The sequence below is a fragment of the Centruroides vittatus genome, unplaced genomic scaffold, assembly GCF_030686945.1.
Source record: "Centruroides vittatus isolate TY-2023 unplaced genomic scaffold, ASM3068694v2 contig_349, whole genome shotgun sequence".
Taxonomy (NCBI): Eukaryota; Metazoa; Arthropoda; class Arachnida; order Scorpiones; family Buthidae; genus Centruroides; species Centruroides vittatus.
The window spans coordinates 3,008,506-3,031,874 of record NW_027122172.1 but is presented as its reverse complement, the minus strand read 5'-3'; the positions used below and the strand labels follow the sequence as shown (position 1 = coordinate 3,031,874).

At 30.4% G+C, this 23,369-nt stretch overlaps 1 protein-coding gene and 1 long non-coding RNA gene across 3 annotated transcripts in view; one reads left to right on the top strand and one right to left on the bottom strand.

The window, feature by feature from the left end:
* Window positions 1–295: 295 nt before the first annotated feature.
* LOC136974430 (uncharacterized) lies at window positions 296–23,319 on the top strand. Its single transcript, XR_010880638.1, has 3 exons — window positions 296–432; window positions 15,445–15,594; window positions 22,990–23,319. It is a non-coding gene; the product is annotated as an uncharacterized lncRNA (long non-coding RNA).
* LOC136974429 (calpain-7-like) overlaps window positions 15,585–23,369 on the bottom strand; it is a 58,109-nt gene continuing 50,324 nt past the window's right edge. For both annotated transcript variants that reach the window (XM_067269310.1, XM_067269309.1), the window contains 4 exons: window positions 19,044–19,252; window positions 18,834–18,976; window positions 18,667–18,759; window positions 15,585–16,222 (listed from right to left, as the gene is read on the bottom strand). In XM_067269310.1, the coding sequence (XP_067125411.1) occupies window positions 16,078–16,222; window positions 18,667–18,759; window positions 18,834–18,976; window positions 19,044–19,252 (590 nt within the window). In that variant the 3' untranslated portion in view covers window positions 15,585–16,077. The remainder of the gene's footprint in view (window positions 16,223–18,666; window positions 18,760–18,833; window positions 18,977–19,043; window positions 19,253–23,369) is intronic.

Sequence of the window (23,369 nt, the reverse complement as noted above, 5' to 3'; positions counted from 1 at the left end):
CACTAGATTCATACAGAACATCGCAGCTATCATCAATCGTTTTATTTTAAATCAATATTTCTTAATTTTTCCCCTCTTAAAAACTTTCCGTGGATTAAAATCTTCAATACACAGTCGTATCGTTTATAATTGCATTATCTACTTAATAAATATATATTAAATAATTATACCGTGAATAATAACTACTATATATGTATTACTAATCTTTATAATAATGACAATGCCTGAATTGATAAAATAATGTATATTATGTATTAATTTCAGTTATGTAGAAAAAACATAATCAAACAGAGAGAGAGAAAAACTTGGACAATACAAAGCAACTTTATGGCTGCTTTAAGTGATGAGTTTAGAAAAGTTTATGGAATCATAGTGATTCGATTGTGTTCAGCATTTGAAGGGAAGATAGCCAACTTTTCCACGTTTAAAAAGGTATTTCTAGAAATAAAATATACCTAAATAAAAGTGTACGTTTATTCCCATACGTAAAAATTAATAATAATATTATTATTTAATGCTGGATCTTAATATTTAATTAAGAAAATGACAAATAAAATTCCATTACTTCTTAAAAATTTGATATGTCTCTTATTAAACTTAGTCTTTCGAGGAATAAGTCATAACAATGGTTAACGTGTAAAATTACGCAAAGCATCACTATATTAAAAATTTATTAATTAATAATGGCACTGTCGAGTTATTTGAAGAAAAATCGATGACGCGACGAAACTCGATTAAATTTGTCATGGTTTGTTCCAGTGACAAACAACGCGTCCGGTAACGTCTAAAGGGCAGTGACATTCACGTTTCAATCTGATAATAATAATTGTTATTGAACGTTATTTTATTTTATTTTTTTTACTTTCCTCCATGTTCTACACATATTTGACACGAACTTTCTAAATAATTTAAAGAAGTTTCTAAAGGAAAAATGTTTTCGAAATATATAAAATTGCTTTGATTTTTCACTATATTTAGAATGAAAATTTAAAACACGAAGTTTTTACTTATATTATTTAATTACGTAAATAAATTAAAATTTAATTTTAATATAATATACAATACGATATTTGTCAATGAACGCAATAAGTCGTAATTGAAATTCATAAGTGACCAAGTTTAATAAGTGGTGGTCCATGAATTACGTGTGCAGTTTAAGGGAAGGATTCGCAAAAAGTGCAACATTATACACGACGAGGAAGGGAGGGATTATATGGACTTTTTTAGTGGTATTAGTGGCATACGAATTTTTTGTTATAAGCCCACTTACCAGTAACGTAAGTAAACTATCAGAAAATATTTGCAGAACATTTTTTTAAAATTTCTTTTATTGGTTTGGTTTATTTGTATATAGCAATGCGATACGTGGGCGAACTGCCAGAGGGATATCTCCCGGGGGACTTTCAATGGGAAACTAATCTCTAGGTGTTACAGACGTGAAGAAAACTGGAAAACTTCACGTCTGTAACGCCTGAATAGGAACCAGTTATCCTTAAAAAGACCTCCCGGAAGGCAGATCGCGTTGCCATAACTTAACAAAACAAAAAAAAAACAATCTACGTAGCCAGCCTATTGGCAAGACGCGAACCCACGTTCAACCATCAATGTTGTGATTTTATCTTCTCGGCCACCGCTGGGGCTAATTTTTTTGATGCCATATGATCTACAAACTATTGTACTCGTAATTGAAGGGAAGGAGATTTGCCAAAAGTACTGTACATAATTGTATACGACGGGGAAGGAGGGGGTCAAAAGTGACTCAAAAATTGAACAAATAATTAATAGACTGTCCCTAAGTTAAATTTGATTAATGAATTATTTTTTCAATAAGTTTCTTAACGTTTTGAACATGTTTTTGGTGCAGGCATCCTAACTGTTGCATATAGTAGCCTATATGTAGGCTAAATCTACTATCAAGTAGGCCTAGCCTAAATAGATACGGTGGCTTCTCGATTTTTAAAACGGCCGGACGGCCGAGGACTAATTGAATAAGAGCCTAGAAAACGTCCTCTTACGACAGAGTAAAAAATAAAAAGTAATATGCCTTAAGTGGCCGAGTGGATAAAACCACCCAATGCTGGTAGACGTTGGCAGGTTCGCGCCCGTCTGACGTTCCAGCCACATGGAGTTTCTGTGTTTTCTTCGTGTCTGGTACCTAAATACGGTGTTAGACACGTGAGAAATGCAATCACCCACGTGTTGATTGCTTTGTTTCATCCGTCCTATCCAAGCAATAATGCATTAATGAACTAAAAACTTTTCTTTAAATATTTCAATAATTTTTCTATATAAAAAGTAATTAATGATTTAAATTCTGTTTTCGATAAGATATGATAATTTTTTTAAACGTGGAATTGTTCAGTGTCATAGCATATTGAGACTATATAGTCGTGGCTACAATTTCGCCCATTACGGATAAGTGTAAGGTTAGCCGATGGGAGAGAGAATGTTACGGCGGTCGAGCGGTCAGACTGTCTTGTGGGAATGGACTGACATCACTGAGAGGGGTTACCATCTAAAACCGTTTAATAAACATAAAAAGGGAGCTTACAACAACTCTATTAATTCGGCGTAAGGCCAATCCAAAGGGTGGATCAGTCCGTGCAACAGTTCAATAGTCCAGTCGATCGTTTAAACTTCCGATGAAGGTGAGGTGGATGGTGTCGGCCCCGGGGCGCACAGCACAACTTGAAGTGATGCTTTTCGACGGCGGGGTGTACCTGGGCGCAACTCGTCGGGAGCAGAGGTCGAAGACAAATTCGAAGCGTCGATCCAGATTTCGTTGTTAAACCTTAGCAAGAATCCAGTAGCGGAGCACTCGGAACCAAAGACCAAGAGCTCCGAATGTCCTTAAAACGACGATTTTATAATCTGTCTCCCCCAAATCGCCTCTCCATTGGTCTCTCATTGTCACCTGGTGCCTATTCGAAACCCGATGGAGGGCGCGGGAGAGGTCATCGTCGCGACAGAACTTGATTCCTCTCTCGTCGCGCGTTTCTCTAATTCGTTCTTTTCCATTGTTTAAATTCAGAAAAAAAAACTTCCATTAAACAATGGAAATCTCCAATTTCGTCCCCTTTTTGTCGACCCCTGTTCGGGTCCTCACATAAGTTCGATTCGCAATAGGATCAACCTAAGGATGGGACCGACATCTTAAATCGAACTATCACCGGGCCATCTATTTCATTGACGTGGACTGTTGATCCATAATGAATGATGAATCTGGATTCGAATCTGGATCTACACGGCGGTATGCTGAATAATTTCGTTCTCGAAAAGGTTGTGTATATAAATATACAGTTAGTTTGAAAATTTTCGAATATATGCAAATAAATATATTGCCAAAAATGTATTTTTATTGTAAATAATAATTTAAAAGATATTTTTAAAATGATTGATTAATATTAATGTAGCCATTAAATTGTCACTTGTTTTAATGAATTTTTCAGTTTTATATAGGCTATATATATATAAAATTTAAAATCAATTAATAGATGATAAGATTTATTAATGATATTCACTTCAACACAAACTGTTAAAATTTAAAATAGAATAAAGAAAAGAAAATTATTAAAATAATTTCATTTCGATCAAATTTTTTATAATTCTTCGTGATAGAATTAATCAGTAATTACGAAATTTATGATACGCACTGTAATACAGTATTTATTACAAAGTAATAAAAGTCATCAAATTATCAATTTGAGGAAGAAAAATGCATTTTGAATCGATTATGATGTCGTAAAATGTTCGGTTTGATGAGATAAAGCAACGCAAGGACGATCTGCCAAAGGGAAAATTCCTCAAGGTAGGACTTTCTACGGAAAAATGTCGCCTATTTAGGTGTCATACACGTAAAGAAAACCCGAAAACTTCTCGCTACTAGCCCATTGGTAGGAGCAAACCCCGGACCAACTACTATTATGCGATAGTTTTATCCACTCGGTCACTGGTGGGCCAAATATAATGGACTTTTTGAAAAATATCCATATAATATATTATCGAACTAGTAAATGTATTGTTCGTAATTTATGAGGAAATGTTATAATATTTTAAAAAATTTAAATTAAAAATTAATTTTATTTAGTCGTTATAACCGAACACTTCCGAATATATAAGAGGATTTAATTAATTTTACTTCATAAACATTCGATTAAAATGATGTAATTAATATTTATTGAGTATATCAATAAACATCAATCAATCACTTTATTGTAATAAGGTTACCTTGTTACAGGGGGAACTAGTAATTAATACTACAATTTGATTTTAACTTTGCTGCAAGATTAGTTACATGGGTCTTTGATATACAAAAAAATCTCTAAACGTTTATCACGTTGGTCTTAACTAGAGCATCCTTTTATATGTAGACAACTTGAGTTACACAGTACTTCTTTAGATATTATAATTGATTTTTCAACATTTTAGATATATAGACGAAAAAATTGTAGATCTTAAACATACTACTTTTCGATAAATTGTCAAAACTAGATTTAAAATTTAATTCGTGAGTAAATACAAAAATTTCCTTTATTTGAAATTTACGTTGAGCATCTTCAATGGCTAAGCACACTGTAAGTATATGATATAGAGAAAAAGGCCGAGATTTGCACCAATAACACTCCCTAGAGAAGTCAATGTATACATTGTCTATCAGTAGTGAACTATAATTAAGCCGCATCTGGAGTAGCGTACGCTTTACATTTAGGTTGGTATTTGCCATAGCAATGCACGATTGAGATGGAATATGTAACATATTCAGATACCAATGGTGATAAGTTGAGTTTAATATAGAGTCTTGGTCTTTAGCGATTGATTGTGACAAGGCATTGTTCATCATTAAAGAGTAAGCATATTTACAGTTGTCTTCATTTGAGTTAAGTAACAAATTCGAAATGCCACAAGACTGAATTATCTCATTGAATCTTTGATACCATGTACGGTAATTATTGGCTGAGATTTTTCTTTGATTTGCCATTACGAGAAACAGAAATTTTATATTATCATCTTCAGTATTCAAAATCCGGAAGTAAAATTTTAATAGACGCTTAAGAAATAGAGGAAAAAGTTGATATCGGTTTATTTCTGATCTAATTGCGTATCCAGGAACCGTCCGCTCAATATGAAGGAGTTTGCGTAAAAATATAATATGATATTTCTCCAAATCTGGATAGAAATCTAAAGCCCAAATAGGGCTAGCATAATAGAGTGCTGGAACTACAAATGAATGGAACATCTTCGAGTGAATTTTTAAATTCGAAATCGTTAATCTTGATGCTAGATATATAACATTATTAATGAGTTGGTTCATTTTGATATTGAGTTGGTCTAGGTGTGGGTGGAATCCGCCGTCCCAGTTGAAAATAATTCCTAAGTATTTGATTTGATTAACCACATCAATCGGTCGGTTATTTAAGTAGAAACTTTTTTCTTGGTTTGTATATCAATAAATATTAATTACTTAATGGCCATAAGGCTATAAGTCATTGTAATGGAGAAAAATGTTTATTTTTTCAATGATTAAAATTAAATCGGTCATTATAAATTCAATATTCTTTATAGCATGAAATCAATATCGATAAAACATTTTTAAATAAAGGGAAAAAATTGGGTTTAGAAAGTAAAAATAAATGATATATTCGATCTTTAATAAAAGAAATAAAATTACTACTAATTCAAATTAATCGCATTCAAAGAAAACAACGGATTATTTCATTTTTATTAATAATTTTAATTCCTCATATTCTCTACGCAAACTTAATTATTTTTCGAAATTATAACATTTTTCTTTTCTTGTAGATAAACTCTGTTAGGTATTTTGCAAACAATGCAGTCGTATAGTGATGTAAATGTCAATTGTTGTAAACTAAACTCCATACAAGATTTCAAAAGAAAAACTGATATCTCTCTTCTTTCTCTTCAAATCTTCAAATGTATAGTTTGAAGTTTTAAAGTTGAAGAAAGCAGATTTATTGTCAGATTCTTAAAATATAAATTAACTTTTTTCGAAGAAAGTAGAAAAGCATTATTATGTGAGTGTTAAACTAAAAAAATAACGAAAATGAGAATTTTTAGCATAAGATCTTGATTTAGGCAAGTGTTCAGAAAATAGATCGTTATATTAGTCAAGAACGTTGTAATAACGTTTATGATTCTAGAGTATTATTTAATCAATATGTACTTTAAATAATATAAATATTTTTGAATTTATTATTTTCCCTCCATTTTACAGATTCAGAAATTTATATCATTTAGAAACGATTTATCGAATAATCTAAAATTAATGTTCAAACTGAAGGTGATTTAAGCGCTACAAAGCGTAAAGAGACATTTTTGCCTGAGGATTTCCATTAATAAGATATGCATCCCGAATAATGAAAATGTTATGATGTCATATATAGTAAATGTGATATCATAATTGCTTTATTTTACTCTTCCACTAGTAACAGTATAAATATAACGATTATCTTTGATAATCATTATGTTTATACATTATTGTATAAACATAATGATTATCATTATCATTTATATATTGTATAATGCTTATATTAATATGCCTGACTAATCGAAAATTAACAAACACTATTCCGTAATTTAATTTTTATATCTATTTAAAATTATAACAGATTCATTCAAGAAAATTTAACAATCTGTCTACATATTTTATATTTATTTTTTTCTGTTGAATTTATGCATTTTGATAAAATATAAAGTTTTTACTTTAGAAAATACATCTTATATAAAACAGGACTATTTTTAAAAGTCATTGTAATGGAGAAAAATATTTATTTTTTTCAATGATTAAAATTAAGTAAAAATGTTTTAAAACGCTTTCTCTATGAAAAAATAACGTATAACTACACAAAAAAAACTTTTAAATATATGTTGTGATTCGGCATATTTTAATTATATAATATTTTCATGTAATATATTCTAATTCAAGTTTATAATAATATATAACACAAAATATTTTGCTCGAAAAATGTTCTTTAATTTTAATTAATACTATATTTTATATTATAGTAAATCGTCTTTACTTATTTCTAAATAACTAACTTTTTATAATGAAGAATTTTCGAGACGTTTCTTATTTTTTCTCGCCTTAAATTTTACAACTTTTATTTTGAGTTTTTCTCCCCTCTAAATTACTTAAAATTGACTAATTTTTAACGTATTAATAAAATTACAATTTTTATTTATTATGCAAATTACTTTCGATATATAATTAAACATATTTAATACTTCTGAAGTATTAATTAAATGTGTTTAATTACGTTATGTACTTCCGAGGTACATAATTTAACGTAATTTATTTAAAAAATGACGACATTTATTAAAAATTTATTAATTTCTCTGTTTATCTCTAAATTGAAACAATGAAATGACAGAAAGGATTCGTAGAAATGCAAATTTCTACGAATTAACGTTCTAAAAGTATTTGCATATACGTTCCTTATGACGCGCTAGACTATATATTATAAACTTGCATATCTGTAATTTTTCTATATAAAAGTCTGATTGAATTATGTTCGATACATCACGCTAAGCTCATTAATTCCTATAATAATAATCTCATAACAATAGTTATTCACATAAAACCACAGCTTCAGTCAAATAATGTTAAAATGAAACTACATGCAAAGCTTACATCTGACCGAAAACAAGCTTTCCTGATTAAATATCATAAATTGATATATTTCTTCTATTGAATATCGCTATCAGTTGGCTGGTGGTAGTAAAGACACAAAATTGAAGTTAAACACGCATTCTTTTAATCGATCCAGCGTCATATACTGATTTAGTCATTAATACTGTATATTCAAATACAAATACAGTTTATTTATAATAAAGTTTAATAACCCGACTCCTTAAGTGTTTCCAATTTAAACTTGAGAAATAATTAAAGCCTTCGGCTGTAATTACAGTATTTATAATCAACAAACGTTTTCGGTTATCTTAAATTATTATTATTATATTTTAAAGTTGTACATTTTAAGTATGTAAAGCATTTTTAATTATACTATTTTAATTTTTTAAATTGATTTTGTGATTAAATAACTTTTTAAAAATCTTTCTTTACTAAATTTTCATGAGTTGAATAAAATTTACAAATTAAAATCAAAAGAGAGATTCGACTGTAAAGGAAGAATAGCATATTCAGCAATTTATGCAATAGACTAATCGTTTTGGAGAGTGTGTCGAGAAAAGCATAGAAAATTAAAAATGAAATATTTTAATAGGGTCAAGAAGGAAAGCGACTATTCAATAAAGCATTTACTTTGGAAAGCAAATTCTTGTAAAACCGTAGTATTGATTATCAACTTTTGCGTTAAGAAGTAGAAGGACTTGACAGAAGAATTTTCTAAATGTTAGAAAACATATTTTATACATTTGAAGTAAATGACTAGATTAATGGTTAAAGTTACCAAAATTTACTTACGAAACGTCGATGTTGTTCAGTATTAATTGAGAAAATCTGTTCTAATTCAAACGTTTCATTAAATGTAGCTATCATAAATCATTGTTTATTTGATAAACTATACTTGAAACATGTAAATTAAAGTAGATTAAATACAGTTCAAATAATGTTTTAACTCGGAACATTCTTTTTAATTAATTTTTTGTTATTAATTATTGTTAATTTATCACTAATGAAACATGTAATTTATATAGTACTATAAGCATTGAAAAATATTATATTTCTCTAAAATCAAAATTATAAATCAGTTATATCTACATTAAATAGTATATACTAATAACAGAAATCAAGATTTAAATGAAATAAAATCTATAAATATAAGAAACGATAGATTTTTAAAAATTTGTATGAATCAATTAAATACACTGCTAAATATTAACTTGTATAACTTTTTTGTTGCAATGAATTATAAAATGTTTAGTAATAATTTACAATGAACGATTCAACATAGCTAGGTATAGTTTGCAATAGAATTCAATGGACAGACAACGATTGGAATAGAAAGATATTGCGGAAAAACTAATTAATACAAAATACTAGTTAAAAATTAGTAACGACGTGAACGAAAGAGAAATGCATAGAAAATATAGACTTACTAAGGATATAAGAATATTCAAGGACGTGTTGAGAGACACGTTAATGGGAAAAAGAAGACGTGGTGAAAAAATATGTCAAATGACTTAAAATGGGGTCAAAAATAAGAATCGAAGAAACAATCAGTTGTTAAAGGGAAAGAAGTAACGTTTTAGAATTCAGGGGGAAAAAAACGAAAGAACTATCATACAAGCAAAACATTGATGGTGGTGATGAGTGTAAGTCATCTGACTATCTAAACGCAGTTTAAGATGGAGTAAAATTATAAGGACAGAATAAAAATTTCATGCAAATATCAAATTAATGAGTAAGTTTATGTATGTAAAGTTTTTTTTGGGAAAAGTTAAGAAAAGAGTTAAAACTTTAGTTAGGATTTACTAAAATAAATAAATAATAAGATATATCTAATTATTCTATATACATTCTCTAATTCAGTGATATTGTGTATCGTGGATAATTAATTAATATCGTGATAGAAATTGATAGCCACTATAATATCTAAAAACTACAATATCATTCATGATATTTGTAAGAATATTTAATTTAGGCCTGTACTAATTTAGAAGAAATACTGTAATGTTTAGAAGCGTTTAACGTTAATCAAATTAATTTAAATCATTTTATAAATTACTAATACTAAATAGATTAATGTAACTAATAACTATAAATCATTCTAATCTACTTGATATAACGAGTACTTAGGTCGGTTAATCGTCAACGATATGTAGTGGAATGAGAACTGTCCAAATAACGATAACTATGACGAATCCGTATACGTCAATAGGAAATGTCATATTTGTCATCTTATCCCGGGCGTGGAGTAAGTGGATAAATTCTTACTACTTTCTGTTTTCGTCGTTTTTCTCCATCATATAACTTAGCGGAAAAAATTAAGTGAGGCGAAAAACTTTTGCGGGTAACAACAATCGATATGTTCTTTATGTATATCAATATATACATATACATACATAGAAAAATTTCCCCGTATTTTAACTGTACTAATATTATTTAATTTACATTTACATTTATAACTAAACTCAGTATCTAATGTAAAAAGATATCATTCATAAATTCAATACTTCACATTTATATTTGTCGTCTTAAATTATCCTCAAGACGACAAACATTTTACAATTAAAAATGTATAGTTTCCATAATCATGTAATTTAAGTCTATAATGTAACATTAATTTTCAAACTACTAATTATTTGTTTTAATGTTTTATACATTTAGTAAAACTTTAATGATAAATTTATATTTGCCAAAAGTCACGGATGGATCGACCGATTAACGCGACGCACAGCGTATTTAAGATATGTGGATATATTATTTAACGCGGCCATGTTTGGTTCTCAACGGGGTCGGTCAATATGGGTGAGAATTGGGGTTAATCTAAGAAACAGAATTAAGAATAACTAAGTCAAGCCTTCGAGTAAGAGTTTTTGTTTGAAAAAGTACTTTATATAATTTTCAACAATAAATCCATACATATAATGTATATAGTTTTTTACTCTTCAATCACCACGAAGGTCTTTTTTCGTACCTTTTGCGGGTTTGGCCAGACCTACAATGTGGACGGCCGGATGGCAATGGACGGGGCCTTATATATCTGGGAGGGACCGCCCGTGAAGAATTTCTGGCGCTGTTTCTCGGCCGCTCCGATTTGACTCCGTGTTCCCCAAAGTAGTAGACCGACACCTTAAATGTGTCGGCCATCCAGCCGTCAAATTTTTACTATTTCAGTCTTGTGATATTAAAACGCTTTTATTTGCGTCTATCAAAGAGTCGGTCGGGCTCACAACGAAGTGGACCGTAGATCGAGAGAGGGGTCCGAATAACCTAGGTCAAAATCATCGACGAAAATTTCCAGAAACCGAACTGGATCTCCAGAGCTGTCTTTTTAAGCTTCGACCAACTAAAATATTTATTTTCCATTAAAGCAATACAGTTTAGAAATACGCTTATGGTTGTTTTAACTTTTAACAACTTTGTAAAATGAAAAGCAATATTTTCATTAGTTACAGATTCTATTTTTTTTTTCTTTCTGGAGAAAATTAATTCATCGAATTTATAAACCGTTTTTCGTCGATTGACGATAATTTATTAACTATAAACTTGATAGTGTCTCTAGTTTATATGAAAACATTGTACAAGATCTATCGACGATGCCGTTCTCACTTAACTTTCGATCGAAACTTGGCGAAAACGCCGTGATAGATTTGATGGGCTACGTTAACAATACTGAAAATTAAGTTTTTGAATTTCAGCTTTAGATTTTTATGCAACTTTTTCTCTAATAAGTTCTATTAACAAACCAAATTATTTTAATTACAACAAAAAATTTTCGTTAACAAAAGCTGTATTATTATTTTTTCTTACATTTCTACTTTACTTCATTGTCTTTAAAACAAACTGTCAAAAACTAGTACCAAATGCAAATACACTAATAAAAAAATATACATTTTCAACCGCTCTTAAGCAACTAAATATTTAGTTGCTTAAGAGCGGTTGAAAGAAAAAGCGGTTAATGTTACCCTAGGATCCAAGATGGCGACGGGGGAAATTTTTCCCTACGTTGGAGACTGCGACGGGGAAAAAATTTTTCCCTCGATTCAAGATGGCCGCGTTTCCGGCCGCCATCTTGAATTTCTCTGCAGACTCCGCGGACGTTAACCGAAATAACCAAAAAAATTTTTTTTTACTCACTTTTCGATGGTGGTCGCCTACTTCTTCCTACTTTTTTTTCCTTTCCGATCCATTCTTTTTTCGGTTTTGCCAGCCTCGATACTTTCCTTTTCGCTTGGTGCGGCTCTTCCCTGTTCTTTTCGATTCGGCTGCTCTTTTATTGGTCGATTGGCGTTTCCCTCCGTTCGATTTATTACTCTTTGGCCATATAAACGACAGAATGCAACCCCAAAAAATGTGGCCAAATTTACTTTTAAATGTTCCTTCAAAGGCAGAAGTCTTCGTTCCGCACTTACTACATCGCAAGAAACAGCTTTCTCTATTACTCCGATAATATAATTTGCATTTAGAATCGCACGGAACGCAAACGAACTCGGTCGGCTGTATGCCTAATTTTACAGCAGATTTCGGAAATTTCAATGCGTTATCGATACGGAGAGGCAAACCTAGCTCCAAAAGTCGTCTTCCATTAACTTGTGGAAATCACGGGTGGTGCAACTCGACCGAAATTCGTCGTTGAAACTCAAATCGGCAAAACTACTCATTATCGAACAATTGGCAATAAACTAAACGCGGGGAGGTGGGAAGGGAAAAAAATGAAATATCGTAACGAGGAAAAAAAAAACAGCAATTATTCCAATACGCAATTCGTCGCAACACTGCAGTAAACGATTCCAACTGGAAACTAGTCGATTTGCATAAAATTGCCCAGAAAGGAACAGAAATCACGTCGTAGATTATGCATTTGCATATTCGTTCGTAACACCCCTACGTATTTCCCGCCGATTTAACTCTCGCACTACGTTACGAAAAAGCTCCCTCTACCGTCGCAAATATACACTACCGTCTCCGTTTCGAGGTTACAGGAAACTCGGCCACATCGAACGCATGGTAGAAACCGAAAGAAGGAAAAAAATCCACGTCGTCGACGTCTCGACTCTAGGGAAAAAATTTTTTCTCCGTCGCAGTCTCCAACGTAGGGAAAAATTTCCTCCGTCGCCATCTTGGATCCTAAGGTAACATTAACCGAAAAAGCTATATATATATAAGGCTATATATATATATATAATATATATATAGCCCTATATATAGTCAAATATGTAATGTAACTATAAGTTGTGAAGTTTAATATATTAGCGAGTTGAAGTCAAAGTTTTAAACGCGAAAACGTGTATTTCGGACGTTCAGCGCCGCTTTCCCGTAAGCCTAGAAGTTTGACAATGGCATTTGGAAGTCAGTGGAATTACTGTATGCTCGACATTCCAAACGCCATTGCCAAACTTCTAGGCTTACAGGAAAGCGACGCTGAATGTCCGACGTACAGTACACGTTTTCGCGTTTAAAACTTCGGCTCGACCTCGCTATTGTTCCTGATGTGAGGTTGTATTCTTTGTTTTGTAGCTTATTTTAAACTTTTTTACATTACATTTCGTTTGAATAAAATCAAGTCGAAATGTCTCCAGATCGGGCATATTATGCATGCTTACTAAGTTTCGTAAAGGATATCACTATACAAACAGTAGAAAATAGTCCTACCGTGTGTGGAAAAAATGCTTCTAAACTCCGAATGTCAAATATGGTTTTGAAAGTTTCGTTCGGGAAATTTTGAATTAAATGATACAAAAAGCACGGGGAGCCCAAAAGCTGTTGACGAAGAGAAGTTTTCAGAATTGTTAAAGATTGACGAATAACCAGGACTGTGGAGTCGGAGTCGTCGACTCGGACTCCTTTTTCACTTTCCCAACTTCTTATGTATATAAAAAACGGAAAAGTATTGTAATCGCGTCAAATTTGACCCTCAGAGTTTTTCGCAAATCTACACGTTTGGAGATCTCTCCAACCCAAAAATGTCAAAGGAGAAAATTCGCTCGCGCGTGTTGGCATCTAATTTGTTTAATTTCTTTGTTCTGAAATACTGTACTTTTCCGGCTGTTATACGGTATAGGCCCGTAACACAGGAAAAGAATGACTTTCTCAGATTTTCACCCTTTTGGACTCGGGAAGCCTCGAAATGTAGAGAAGTGCAAAAACATTCGGGGTTTTTTCTGTACGCACTGATATTAGAATGTGTACCAAACGATTTAGTTCAACCATTTTGAAGCTTAATAACTCCCGTTTTAAACCATCCGACTCCGATTCAAAATCGTGCCACCCCACACAGTCTAACATCCGAACATACAGGAAAAAACCTGAATCTTTTGCATATCTCAACATTTCGAGATGTCCTAAGTCCAAAAATGTAAAAATTTGGGGTGGGATCATTTTTTGACCGATCGCTACACTTTTCCTCTGTTATAATATATAACAGCCGGAAAAGTAAAAATTATCGAATACATATTTATATATTGACTTTGTCATTACTTAGAGGAGTCTTTTAACTTAAAGATTGGAATAAAAAAGTTTCTATTAGAACTCTATTTATTGAATCTTTTATTCTGAGGTCGCGTGATAACGTCAGAATATTCGAGCCTATTTTATTAACAAGTCAACCCCGAGTCGGAGTCGTGTAAGAGTCTACAGACTCCACAGCTCTGCGAATTAACAACTGGTGAATTTGCAAAAAATCTTAGTGTGTCGCAGACACGTATTGTTGAAACATTTCATCCACTTGAAATGGCTGTAAAACATGCTGATGATTTTGTTCCTCACGCAGTTTGGTTTTTTCCACTTACGAATAAAACGAACTGAATTGAGTATAATTTCGTCTGACGAAAGTAGGCAGCTGCAAGGTCTTATTTTTAATTTGGTTACTAATTTTTATTTTAGAGAACTTTTTACGAATGAATGAAAAAATTAATGTTAAAATAAAAACATTTGTTATTAACCGAAAATTTGTTCTAGCGGATGATGATTGTTATGTCGTGTCGCGTACCGAGGTAGGTACCAGTTTGATTAACGCGAATTTGATATACGCGGTAACGTCGAGAAATTTGTTAATCGCATTAATTAAGGGATACATTACAGTAGTAGGTAACCTATATATAGCGAAAAGCTGTCTACTATAGAATTGTTCGGTCCCTTGGGATTCCGTTATAGACAGGTTTGACTGTGTACATTGTACAACTGAATGGAACCAAAGCCGGTTCTGAGATACAACGTATTTCGTAAGCCCAAAGGAAGCAAGAGCTATGATTGGGTTTTAAGAACTATAAAAGTACACCCAAAAAAAATGTTTCATTAACTTAATTTTTTTGTATATTTATTCATAGATATCTGAAAGTTTATCTGCATTCTTTGACTGAAAATTTATGTAAGTTTTGAATTTACTTGAAAATAAAGGGTGAAAAAACTTTTTGCAATTTACGATGTTAAAATTAACTTAATGTTTACACCTCCCATTTTTATCCAGTGAGATAAAGATTTTCTAGAAAGTACATACATCACTTTACTAAATTTTATGATTTTTTTTCTTCCTCCATAACATTCCTTAAGTTAAAGGGAAGGCATACTGCATTTAAAAAACTATAAACTGGAGTTTGTACTAAGCTTAATACAAATAAATAGCACACTGTAACTTTGAAATAAATATATTTATTTCAATTTCTCAACAATATAAAGATTATTGAGTAAGTTTAATATACATAAAAGAAGTTTTTCTTCATTTTAATTTGTTTAAAATTTATAAAATTAAAGGACTTCAACTTACTTTACATGTATAACATTATTTAAAATTAATTTTTTTACAGCTAACATCCAATAATTATTTTTAACACTGATGACTTTTATTGTGATAGAGAAATTTTCTGTGAATGTAGAGAATTAGAAATTTTTATTGGACAATATATCTCAACTTGTGGTTTAAGCTATGAAGTTTGCATTATTGTGAATCCATTCAGGTAACTTTATCTTAAAATTGTCTATTGTGCTATTAAATTTATTCATAACATTTATTATAACAACACTGTCATTAACAAGAAGCAGTTTTTATAAATACAATAAAAATTGAATTAGTAGTACATAGTAATATGATGCTATACAAAATTAACAAATACCTCATACACTTGTAATAATCACAAACTATATGAAGTATACTATTTTTATTGTATTTATAAAAAAATATGTGACTATAATTTGCATTCTCAAGCAGTGAAGTTATTTGTACATTATTTTAAAAAATATATTTATTAAATTCAGTCTCAAATTTAACAAAATTTCAAATTTCATCACGAAAAGAAATCCTTAAGAATTTAAAAATAAATAAATTAGGTCTCAATGTCGTAATTGCATCTCGTATTCAGAATATAAAAAATGTTTAACAATACTTTCATAATATACAGTATGAAAGGCACCGAATCTTCAATTATGTAACAATTTTATCATCACTGGAGTTTAGATATTTTGAATGGGCATGTTGACTGTACGGTCAAAAAGAAAGGACCTTTCTGATTAGGCATGTATGTGCAAGGTATTATATTATATGTACCAGCAGGTACAGCATTTAGTTCTAGGATAGTAAAACCGGATCTGTAAATAAATAATTTTTGTAATTAAAAAAATAACATATATGCAAAATGGTTATTTAAAATTATATTTTTTAATTGATAATATTCTGATGTACCAATATTGAAAGTTTTTTATAATAACAGTACATAGCAAATAAAAGTTTATGAATGTCTGCAACTTAAATTACTTATTATAGCAGAATATTTTCATTTTTATATCATTTACCAAATAGTTATTATACATCAGTGCATAGAAATTCAAAAAACCTTAAGATGTAGCTAAAAAAACTAAGTATTACTTAATACAGTCAAACCTGTTTTTATGCGCTCTTTTTATGTGCGATTTTTATTTGTGCGATTTTTTTAATGCGAATTTTTAATTTATGCGGTTTTTTTTTGTGCGGTATAGTTGGCGACTAGTCTCGTGCGATTCGTCATGTCTCACGTTGACTTATTATAGCTAAATAAACTTATTATAGCATAAATGCACTTATTATAGTAATATTATTGCATGAATATGCGAAAAATGAAATAATTTACTTTTTAAGTCAACAAAACACCACCTGGACAAAAATATGTAAAACAGACGATAGACGAGACGATGCAGTCAAGTGCCGACATCTGTTGTCAATAAATTCTATTTCGTACGGTTTTGAGTTATTTTCTATGCGAGACTTTTTTTATGCGGTCCCTGTTGACCGCATAAAAAAAATATTTTTTAATTGTGTCGCGAAAACTATTTTTTACAGCCATTCGTGAAGTTTCGTGCTATTTTTTTTAATGCGGTCCCTATCCCCCGCATAAAAACAGGTTTGACTGTAATTTGCAGTCAACAATTATGTAGAGAACAGCTAATTTAGTTTCTCAATCTAAATAGTCATGCAAAAAATAAATACATAGTTTTCTTTCATTTGCCTAAATTAACAAACATTTAAATTAATAGTCTGTGCCAAAAATGAAGATTCATAATTTTATACAATTCTGTGATTCTTAGCATTTTAAAAAATAAACTTACTTAAATCAGCTCATAAAGATAAATGTTTTAGAAACTTTCAAAAAGGCAGAAAGGTAACCATATCATTTACGATCCAACCAGGGGCACATTTCAAAATCAGTGAAAATGGGGTCTGAAACTGATTAAAAAAAATAACCAGAGTTCAAATTTATTTATTGATTGATCTATAAATTGGTGCTATTATATTGGCGTGTTAATAAAATTGCTCTATTCAAAGATTGATTTTATAATCAAATATTGAAAACGGGCAAAATCGGAGATGTCTGGTCACCCTATCTAAGGGTATGTCTACACATTCGGTATTTTCCAAATGCCAAGCAAACATATGGTGAATACTGAGTAGTGTGCACAGTCTACTTGTGACAAATGTTTGGTATTTGCTATTTTCCAATTCTTTATTCACAATTATGCCAAATAAAAGGAGACGAGTATTCACCGCCATGCATTTTCTTGTTTTTGATCCATCAGTGTTGTTATTTTAGTCTTTTTTTAAGCTAGATTTAGGCTTATTTTTGAATTTAGTTTATAGTTAAAACAAATATTTAATTTTTTGTACGTAGTTTTTTCTGGTCTTTTTTTCCCAATATAGTTTTATGGTGTTGTTTTTTTTTAAATTTTTTTTCTTTTTCATTCTACATTTTTCTGCTTTGGTTAAGTAATATCATCATCATCATCTTTTAGACTTTTTTTTCATTAACACATATGAACTACTCAACTATAAATTCAGCAGCACAAATTATTGCTTGAGAAACATAAATGTTTTTCCGAGATCTAAAAAATGGGTCATCCCACAACAAACTGATTCTCGGCAAATAATCTAATGTGTATGCTTGGCAAGTGAAAAACAATACGGCAAATAGTTTGTTGAAATGCAAATATTCGGCATTTGGTAAATAGCAAATATGCACTGTAAGATATTACGATTACAACACAAGCACAAAAAAAAAAAAAGAATGCTACATGTGTTAAGCTAAAATGCTAGTTTTTTTAGAAGAAAGAAAAATTACTAAGATTATAATCATTCAAATGGCATCACCAATATCCCTGGTTGGATCGTAAATGCCGTCGATGGCAATAAGACATATATTTGAGTTTGCAGTTTTTTAGAAGTTATCAAATACCAAAAAGATTTAATCTGCAAAATAGATTGTGTAAAGTACTAGAAATATTCTATATTTTGGCATTTTTGGTCATATAATATAATAGTTTTAAGTATTATACAAATTGGTTTGTTTTTCCACTTGTTCTCATTTTGTTTTCACACAAAATAATATTTCTCATGCTTCATGTGCAAACCAAAGGAGTTTCAACATACTATAGATTAGATGAAATTTACTACAATATAAGTTGTGAATTTAATTGTAGTTTATTAATATATTATAATTATAAATCATAAATGCAAATCTCAATATAATTACATATGGCATAATACATCTTAAAATCTAAAATACCTGAATGTACCAGATGAGTTTCTACTAAAATAACCCGAAGCATTAGTATTATTTACACTCACTGTCACAACATCAAATCCAACTTGATATTGCCTAAAAATATAATGTTTTTACTTCTGTTATAATCAAATTTTGTACACAACTTCAATTAAATAAAAAAATCTTACTTTGGTCCTTTCAAATCAATCAATAATTGATTTTCATCATTATTTGACTGAAGAGAAACTTGATAGATAGGATTTCTGTGATAACTTTTGGGATGATTGCCACAACCTCCTGCAGTCTCACTCGTCCATTCACCATTTTTTATCTGCAAACATTCCACTTTTTAAACCATATTTTTAATTTATTAAACACAATAATTATTTTATTCTTACCTCTTGTTTATATTTAAAATAATTATTTATTTTATTTAAGGTGAAAGGACAGGTCGCATAAACCCTTAAAGTATAATAGATTGTATTTGATTTCTCATATTGAGAAATAATAAGAGTATACTTGGTATCACCATCTTGAGGAATTACCAATTTACATAAATAATGTGGACTATTTATTCTGATACCTTCAATAAAAGGTGGAGGATCATCTGCAAAAAAGAAAATAAGATATTTGTTATTAAAATACGATATTTAATCCTTAAGTATTTTGCTAAATATCAATATTTGATTGTATGTGTGTGTGTGTATATGTGTGTGTGTGTGTATATATATATAAACATGTTTGTTATTTATAATAATCAAAGTTTAACAGATTGAAAAGACCAAATGCTCTACATGAAATAAATTAAAGATGGTGTCTCAGCTTCCAAAATTCATTATATTCCAAGTTTGAACATCAGTGTAAATTTATCAACAATAAATAACTTACTCAGTAGGAAATGAATGTCAAACTATTTTTATATTTCTGAAAAAATAAATATGAAGACTAAATCTATCAATTGCTTTTCATTAAATCTACAATTACTTTTCATTCACTTTCAAATTCCAGAACTACACCATAATACATTCATTCATTTTAAGTTTATTAAGTACCAATTTTAGTACATGTCCCGGTTCCGCTTTGGGCACTACCGGGAATAAAGGCAGGTAAATTTACAGGTATGCTGATATATAAATTTTCACAGACATAAATGAAAGAGCACCATAATACACTGACACTTTCTTTTTGGGCTACTTGGCCATCTAAAAGTGGCAAAAATTCCCTTTAAATTGATTTATTTTCATATTTTAAACATTGCCACACAATTTTCACTTGAGAAAAAAATATGTTCCTGGGATGCGAGGATAAAAAAATTACCTTATTACTTCAAATTTAAGCTGTACTTTTTATTCCAATTCTTAAGACTGAAAATTAGGGTGCAGCTTAAATTCAAAGCGAATATCTTAACTTCTTATTTCTGTTGATCTCTCACTCCTTAATAATCAGATCTTTGCTTTATGCACTAAGTATGCACATAGTAGGGGAAACTTGCTTAATTCGTACTTGCTCCTAATTCGTACTTCGCTTATATCGCGACTCCGGTAATAGCTATTAGTGCCTTTAGTGACAAAAAAAGTAAATAACAGTCGGTCATATTACCATCTGACAGACAACGCGCTGTTACGCTGCTTCCGACAAAAATATTGAAAAGGTAAGTTTTTTTCAACTTTTTCTGTAATATTTTTGCACATTTCATAAGAGCGTTCTTCAAATTGGATCGTGTATAAGTTTTTTAACTATCTGCGATGTATTAATGCGTATTTTTGTGATTTCACCTGATGTGATGATATATGAGTGTTTGTTGTCAAATTTTTTGGAGGCAAATGTAAAACTCCTTCGACTCTTGTGCCTATTTCGTACTCCAGGCAAATTCTTAAAACGTACCGGTACGATTTAGGAAAACCATTTTAGATGAATGTCACAATAAGCTATTACCGATTCGTAAACTGTTATTTTTTTACTAAGTTACTGATTTCAAAAATAACTGCAAAAGTTCAAAACAAATTAAAACAAATTGTCTTTAATTTTAGAACAACATGTCAAAAAGAAAATATAATTCTTGGAGTAAAGAAAATATGGAAGAAGCGATTAAAAAATATAATGACGGTTTATAAGCTTTCTAAAATATTGGCTCAAAAAGGGAAACACCAGGTTTGAACTGTCACTAGTAGCGAACGTGGTATCAACACCACATGCATCTGCTGTATGAATGCTGCTGGAGAATTCGTGCCACCCATGCTCATATGTAAACGTAAAAAAATGGCAGATAACTTAAAGCGTGGAGGGCCACCGAATACGTTGTACAGTTGTTCAGAAATCGGATGAATTCAGAGTACATTATTTGTCGAATGGCTTAAACACTTTATAAAGTGTCCGAGACTGCAAACATCACAAGACAGTCAAGTTCTTCTCATCTTAGACGGTCATTCGACGCACACGAAGAACATTGATGCCATTTATCTTGCAAGGGACTATGGAATAATCACGCTCTCTCTGCCAGCACATACCACACATAAGTGCATTCTTGTTCTTATAGAAAGTCCTTATAAAAAAAAAGCTCGAGAATAAAATAGAAGAATTCGAGAACAAAAACGTATCAAAGAATCTTGGTGCAAAGAAAAGTAAAACTAATAAACTATCACAAAAGGAGAATAAAAAAAGAAATAAGAAAAAAATGAAAATAACAGTTAGTACTGTAAATTATGCCAAGAAGGCGTAAAAGAAAGTATGATCAAATGCACACAATGTGAGATATGGGTATATGAACTTTGCGCAGGAACCAATAAAAAGCAACGGATTACAACTGCGACGACTGCCAAGAATTGGCGAAGACCATCAGCCGAATCTACACACGTATTAATACATTATTGATTAAGATTTTGATTCTTAAGATGCAAACCAATGATAGGATCTCAAAGTACGATTTAAGAATATATCAGTACGATTTAAGACGAATGGTTCTAAATCGTACTTTTTTAGTGTTTTTTTAAATTGTTTATTTCTCAGAAGTTTATAAGATTTATGCTAAATTTGATTATGGTAGTAATAAAATATTTCTCAAATAAAAGTTACTTACAATAAAAAATAATTTGTTTTTATTTTATATGATGGTTTTTCCTTAAGGGGTACGAATTAGGCAAGTTTCCCCTATTATGATCATTGACAGCAGTTTATTCAGTGGTTTCCCATCCAGACTTTTCTGATTTAATCCAGCAGCTGTGTAGAATCAAATTTTAAATTTTTTTTATTAGGCATACTCACTAATAATGGAAAAATGGTTTATATATGATGCCGAATTCAAAGGAAAAGTTATATTGTGTATCATGCAGACAGTAAAAGATTTATGGTTGTCAAAAAGAATTCCTTCACACACAAAGTTATTTCAGTGTAAAAAAGACAGAAAATCATTCTCGGGTCTAAAGAAGGAAGATGTCCTGCAGTTGACACAAATCATACATATAAAATTTTTTTTTTTCCAATTTTTAACTCCCAATCTGGCTTAAATTTGAAGGCAGCTTATATTCAAAGTAATACAGTATATGTCCATTTTCCCTCCTTGACTGTCTTAAAAATTGCTTTTAAATGTTCCATGTTTTAAAGGTAATTTTTCTGTCATTGTTAGATGGCCAAGTAGCCTAAAAAGAAAAATCAGTACCATCATGATGGCACTCCAGAATGTGAAAGTGATATGGAGTAAGTCTAAAATATTCTTTTTATTTATTAATTTCTTTAATTTCTGTTCTGATCTAAAATAAAATCTAGAATAGAGTATCAGTCTCAGAAAAAAATCTCGTGTCTATGTAGTTTTAATGATAAAAATTTTCTAAAAATTTTAAATTAGTAATAATAAAATAAATGATTACACTAAACACATTGAAATATTCTTAGTTTTTTTTTTCATTGTGATCTCTTTCCACAGTTTTCAATTTTACAACTCATTGGAAGACATTTGGAAATAAATTATCAAATCTCTAAACTTTCCAGTAGTTCAATTACTTAATTATTTCTGTTCATAGGTACTAGAGTTGTATGTTGTTGCTTTAGAACAAAATTAAACTTTTTTAAAAGCCTAAAGATTCAAAGATAATTACTTTACAGTACTGAAAATGATTTTTTGAAAAGGGATGGCCAAGATGTTTGACATCAGCCTACCACTCTGAGAGACCAAATATCAAATCTGGGCAAGCAACCCCAGAAATTTTTCAAGGGAATTCATTTTGGATATTAATTAACGCATTGGCCAGGACAACATAAATAAATTTATATAATTAATATTTAAAAAATTATTTTACTGTGCCGTCATCCTGAAATATTAAAAAAATTTTTTTGTTTTGTATATTACAGTGAATGAGTAGCCTCTAATAAAAGGTCAACTTCACAGAGAAAAAGACAGTTTTGTTCCCGAGGTGTGTGAAAGGACGTAATGAAGATGTTTATAGTTTCTTCTGCTTTTTAAAATCATTTTGGATATGTCAAACTTCATCTTACTAACTAAACCCATTATGAACCTGGCCAAATCCATAAGTATGATTAAAACACCCTCTTATTTTCTATACAGAGTGGAAAGAGTGAAAAAAAAAAAATATATATATGTATATTTTATTACTGAGAGATAACAGAGATGTAAATGAGAATGAAATAATTTAACTATGAAATAATTTCAGAATTATAAAAAGTATGCAAATAACGATTAATTTTGTTTTTTGTCAAAACATTATACACAT